The sequence below is a fragment of the Sinocyclocheilus rhinocerous genome, unplaced genomic scaffold, assembly GCF_001515625.1.
Source record: "Sinocyclocheilus rhinocerous isolate Xijiao unplaced genomic scaffold, SAMN03320098_v1.1 scaffold1595, whole genome shotgun sequence".
Lineage (NCBI taxonomy): Eukaryota > Metazoa > Chordata > Actinopteri > Cypriniformes > Cyprinidae > Sinocyclocheilus > Sinocyclocheilus rhinocerous.
This window is the reverse complement of record NW_015655715.1, coordinates 314,470-320,492: the sequence shown is the minus strand read 5'-3', so window position 1 is coordinate 320,492 and position 6,023 is coordinate 314,470. Positions and strand designations below refer to the sequence as shown.

Below are 6,023 nucleotides of genomic sequence, written 5' to 3'. Positions count from 1 at the left end.
ATTACATGCAGTAGAATATAGATCTAATTATTTATGTTAAATATTATAAAACTAAAATTCTACATATTAAAAAATTGTTGGCCTACTTGCTCTCCTTTTGGACCAGTGAGACCAACTGTGCCCTGAAGAATGATAAAAATAAGATGCTTTTAAGGTGCTTTTAATCTTCAATCTTAAACATGGCTATGTAAAATATAATAATTTTAGTTTTTAAAAAAGTAATTTTTAATTTTGGCAACTTGTTTATGAAAAATGTTAGACACAGAAAATCTAGTTTTAAAGATCCACAGTAAAGAGAATAATGTTTGTAACAGAGCTTATTTCTCAAATTCTGAAATTCACATGATCTCACCACTTTACGTTTTTAATTCAGTGGGTGAATTAAACATATTTAACCCACATTCAAATTAATTCAGTTTCATCCAAAAATACAGGAAATTAGCATTTTTAATTACATTTTGTGTAAAAATGCCTTTTTTACAATCATTTATCACACAAATAAAATGGTATATAAACAGAGTGTTAATTGGTAGTAAGTTTTTCTGATCATAGACAACTTTTACTAAATGATTTAATAGATTCTTTTGCATTTTGAATTGATTGGCAGTTTCTGCTTTTCCAATCCTACCCTGTCGCCTTTTTGCCCAATGAAGCCAGCAGGCCCTGGAAGACCAGGAAGGCCCGGATCTCCTTTAGCTCCCTGTAAAATACATAAACACACAGACGCACATAAATATACACAAATTCATGAACACTGGCCTGTGCCCGTAGCTGCTTCCCAAACCACCTCTGCCCTAAAAAAAACACAGTCGGCAGCTCAGTGAGCAGGGTGCTGGCGGGGCACGTCTGAGGTGTGTGAATGGATGTGGACTATGATTAAGCCTGATGCCTTTTGCTGGCTGCTTGAAGGAATTCCTGCAAGACAGAGGGCTCATTCAGCCCCCCGTCCTGCTCTGAATATCCCCTTACCAAAAAAAATACCCCCAGCTACTAGGCCTCAATAACAACAGGCTAGTCATGCCCCTACCAGCCGATTAGTGTACTTAAGCTCAGCACAGCTTTCTAAGGAGATTGCGTTACAGTTTGGAGCACTATTAAGCTCCTCAGCATAGGAGTAAAATCATAGGACAGGAATCCGAGAACTAAGACCAAGTGAAACATGTTTCTGATTGTGTTCAATTTGTTGTAGAACATCTAGACAGAGTTGTAGTACAACAATGCAAGTTTAGAGGTACAAGTGAGTCACTGGGTCCCAATATTGTTCCCTTTTTGGTATTTTTTAAAGCAAGACACTACAAGCAAAACCATTATTTTTTTCATGTACTGGTCAATTTTGAAATTTTGGGCTGCTTTTCATACCGTGTGGTTCAAGACTAGTCAAAAGAAGACATCCAAAATACGATTTGAAGTCTTTATTTTGCTGCACTTTATCTATTTGCATCTGCAGATTTCAATTATAATACATATCTTCAAAAGCCATTATCTCAAATTATGTTTTGATTTCTTATTTCAAATCTGAACTTCAGTAACACTAACATATACCAAACTGCAGTTTCAGGCTATTTTTAAATATAAAATGTTTTTAAATACAAAAATGTTTGCAATTCTTAATAATCACCATATATATATATATATATATATATATATATTAATTTTTTTACCCTATTCACCTGGGGTGTCTAGTCTTAAATGTTTAAACGTATATAGATATAGAGCTTATGTTCAAGTACAAACTAAAATATTTACCATGTAGCATAGTTTTCTTTCTGTAATATTCTGATTAAAATAAGATCAAAAGTTCAAGATGAAGTGATTTCAAATTGTGTGTTTCATAGACAGAAAATAATATTTTGGCCTGTCCCAAATGGTAACCTCAGCCCACGCTGCCCTGCTTCTACACTTTGCCCCATGGGTTGTTGGGTAATATGCTGTAAAGTCCATACTGAGCCTAAAAACCTAAAACAAAATCTAGTGGACACCATTCAGAGAAGTGTGTGTGCGAATGCAACAAGACTTCCACATCAAGTATGCCACATGGGACAGGACCATGGAGAGTTTAAGGGATGTTACCCTTGGAATTTCTGTTCTCATCTTCCAAGGATTTCTCTTCATCTTTCAACTGTCCTTCATCTATTTCGGCATTTTTGTCTGTCCTTTGTAGCTCCAATGCCTACGAAGCTTTACCCAGGAGTGTTATTATTGTCTAAATGTGTCCTATAGCATCTTTTATGGTAATATAATGGAGGGTTTAACTGAATTGTGGTTTCTGATAGCTCACCCTTGCACCTGGCAAGCCTGCAGACCCATAAGGACCTCTCACTCCTCTCTCACCCTTGAGAAAAAGAGAGAACATTATAGAAGTGACACATTTCTTTATATGGCACTATATGATGTAAGAGGAAATATACTCACTGGCCCACCTCTTGGTCCGACTGGGCCCACCTCTCCCTGCTCGCCACGTTCACCCTGAAATCAAAACATCAGAAGATGTTCATCCATCCATGGGCCTGTAAGCTGTGGTGAACAAATGGATAAATGTGACTCACTGTTTTTCCATTATTTCCAATCAGACCTGCCACACCTGGATCACCAGTATTTCCCTGGAGCAAAGACAAAAATAAAGGTTATCCATCCTGCTAATGGACACTAGAGATGCACAGAGCAGTCGGTTTTTGCTCCAAACATGCGATTAGCAACCAGTTTTTTTTTTTCATCCTTTCTAAATTCCAGTCTTGTACACAAAATGCATTGCAATCATTTCGCAAAGTGTGGAAATATAACAAGTCTGTAAAAGGGATGTTAACAGAGACCAGAAACAGGACATGCTGAAGATGGACGCAAAGAGGAGAAAGGAGAAAATACTGTAGCAGGCAGATCAAGCTCACTGTGATGCTCGAAATATTGGAAGAAAAATATAAATATTGAATTGGGGGTGGGGGTTCACAAAAGTTTCAATGGCATTTTCTTTTCATCTTACCTCTATATAATGCCTATTAAAGTATGTGTTTTGCTTTAAATCTTGAAATTATACAATCCAATTGAAATAAAAAATAACTGCTTGTGCTATATGTATGTAGCATCTTTGGATCGTGATTACAATGTACCTCTAATTTCAAATGATAATAGAGCAAATAATCGGTATCAGATTCATTCTAATATGCTGATTTCATGGTTCTTATTATTATTGATTATATAAGATGCACTCTAACAATTCACACTTGAATTACCTACTTTTGCACCCATGTGGCCTTTAGCTCCTGGAATGCCTGGCAAACCCTGAAGGAGAAGAAATGATCAAAAATACAATCCATTCCCAGTCATCTCACAAGTAGATATCAATGCATACTAATTGCATATCGAACAGGGGTCAAAGGTCAAACGCACAGGAAATCCCTGAAGTCCAGCCTCACCGGGAGAGCCAACTTTCCCAGGAAGACCCTAAAACAATACGCAAAGAAACTTCACTACAGAAAGAGACAAACAGTGATGTAAATGATTTTTATCTGCATACACAAATTAAAGTTATTACCTTCACTCCAGGCAGTCCTGGAATACCGTCACGAGCATCCACCCCAGGCAACCCCTACACCACAAGAATGTTCAGTTTCAAAAAGATACAATTTTATGGTACAATAAGTCACTTTAGGATAACACAATATGGAATAGCATCAATAACACTGCAGCACAGTTAACTTACAGTCTCTCCTTTTGGTCCAGATAAACCCATAAGTCCCTGCAACCCCCAAGGTCCCTAGAAAGAAGAAGCCAAATTAGAAATAAAAATGAGCAAGCTTGCTGAGTCTTCTTGAACTGTTGATATGTCATGATAAATACAATGCATGTGTTGTTTTGTTGTTGTATGAGAACTCACCTGAGCGCCTTTTGGTCCAGTCTCACCTACTTTTCCTCTCTGACCCCGATCACCCTTTAAAAATGAAATACAATATAAATCTAGAGTTTTTATTTCATGTGTTCATTAACAAAAACAAATCAACCAACAGCTTGTAAAATATAAACATGGACCTGTAAAGTTAATATTAACATGAATGTAAATGAATATCAAGTACAGATGCATATTTCAAAATGAGGTTAAAGAAGAAAACTTTGTAGTGACTTGTAAAGTAAAATTCAGTCATTTTGATTTTGCCACTTACAGGAGCACCATGAATACCCTGAGGGCCCAGGTCGCCAATATTCCCACGAGCTCCCTGATGGAGAAGAAATTACATTTGGTCATTTCAAAAGATATCATTGTTATTGTTTTATATATGAAGACCTTTTGACCCTCACCCGGTCCCCTTTAGGGCCCATCATCCCTGTGATTCCTCTGAGACCCTGTGGACCCTATAAAAACAAAATTAAATCAAGCAATCAAAAAGATGTTGAGTGACAGTACACTAATATCTGACATAAAGCACAATAGATAAGAAATAATAGATTTTTTTTTTACAGGAGTTCCTTGTGCACCTGGCTCTCCAGGTGCTCCCTGGTCTCCTTCTTCACCCTGTAAGATGTAAGAGAAAGGAAACAAAATTGCACATCCAGACGGGATCTTTGTACCTTAGCAATTATTGTTGCAATAATTATTAAACATACAACAATTATTAAACATTGTGCTAATTATTTGTCAAAGTGAAGAGCCAGAATCACACCAAACTTGACTTATGCAACTGTCACCTTATGTCCTTGTCTTCCTGGTTCACCTGATTCACCTTTGACACCTTTGTGGCCCTGAAGATGAACAAAACACCAGAATGAACAATACTTGTTTGAGCATCCAGAAACTGAATTAATCGAATTAAATCTAATTTAAAAGTTACCTTCATGCCTGGAAGACCTGTGTAACCATTCAGGCCAGAAGTACAGGCATTTGCACACTGAGAAACATAACAAAGACGAAGAAAAAATTTCACTTAAATTATTGAAAATATTTCATACTATGTTTCATCTGATTTACCATGTACATGTCAACCTGTCATAAACCTGAAACTTCAATTACATTTTTGTATAAACTGATGTTGTGGTTTTTTTTTATATTGTTTGTGATGGTAATGACATTTTTCTTTTTTTCTTCTTTTTTCTTAATTTTTTTCCTTTCCAGAGGGAAAATACATACAGAGACCCAGACATACATACTTTCTCAGAAAGAAAGAGAAATAAATAAATAAAAATACATACATACACAATTATGTTACAATTCCAAAACAGAGTATGTATACGAAACAGAGTCGTGTTATTACAGAGTATGTATGTCCTCAATCTTGAAAACCAATTTCTCAAATGTTACATATGCATTATATTCTCCTCCTCTTAACAGCAACTATATATAATAGAACATAGGGAACTATTCCTTACAACTCATACAAAAGATTGGCTTAAAAAACTGTTACAATTCAAGAAAATTCTGGGCGTACTGGTTTAATATAGTCCATTCATTTATTCAAATTTCGAAAAAAATCTTCCATCTGAATTCTTAATGAAAAAGATAGTTTTTCCATCACATATATATTGTGTATTATATTGATCCATTCTTCAACTGTGGGTGACTCTGTAATAATTTTTTAGTAATTACTTTTTTACTAGCTGCCAGAAGGATTAACAACAGTTCCCTTTCAAGGGAACTTCGAACTGCGTCCTCTAGGGATCGCTATGGGGGACGCCTCGTCGTGACCCGTGTCTGAAGCATACATTGAAAAAACACCAACAACACGTTGGCCGGCGACAGCCCATGACGTCACTACCGGTGCGACTATAGTATAAATAGGCGCCGGGAGAACATGTAATTCTCTTCTTCGTCTTCACTGACCATTTTGTTTGAAGCGTATCGGGATGGAAGAGAGGGGCTTTCTTCTCAATGCGCCGGTTTCGCCCTTCCGAATATTTTTGGTTACCTCCGTTGAAACGGTGGTCGAGAAGTTCAGGGAGGCAAAGGCGTGCTCAGTGGCCTTCAGTCCTTCATTTCACGATGGTCCAGGTCTAAGCCCGAACAGCATAGGGGTCCTGGTCCGTCTCGGTCTGAGGAT

At 36.9% G+C, this 6,023-nt stretch overlaps 1 protein-coding gene across 1 annotated transcript in view; it reads right to left on the bottom strand.

Annotated features, from left to right (window-relative positions):
- Positions 1-6,023, bottom strand: part of LOC107718896 (collagen alpha-1(IX) chain-like) — a 14,960-nt gene that overhangs the window by 3,860 nt on the left and 5,077 nt on the right. Inside the window, exons 11-25 of the mRNA XM_016526152.1 lie at positions 4,821-4,877; positions 4,678-4,731; positions 4,451-4,504; positions 4,291-4,344; positions 4,155-4,208; positions 3,872-3,925; positions 3,698-3,751; positions 3,530-3,583; positions 3,385-3,438; positions 3,232-3,276; positions 2,547-2,600; positions 2,413-2,466; positions 2,279-2,332; positions 629-700; positions 87-122 (exon numbers count right to left, since the gene is read on the bottom strand). Of these exons, the coding sequence (XP_016381638.1) occupies positions 87-122; positions 629-700; positions 2,279-2,332; positions 2,413-2,466; positions 2,547-2,600; positions 3,232-3,276; positions 3,385-3,438; positions 3,530-3,583; positions 3,698-3,751; positions 3,872-3,925; positions 4,155-4,208; positions 4,291-4,344; positions 4,451-4,504; positions 4,678-4,731; positions 4,821-4,877 (804 nt within the window). The remainder of the gene's footprint in view (positions 1-86; positions 123-628; positions 701-2,278; positions 2,333-2,412; positions 2,467-2,546; positions 2,601-3,231; positions 3,277-3,384; positions 3,439-3,529; positions 3,584-3,697; positions 3,752-3,871; positions 3,926-4,154; positions 4,209-4,290; positions 4,345-4,450; positions 4,505-4,677; positions 4,732-4,820; positions 4,878-6,023) is intronic.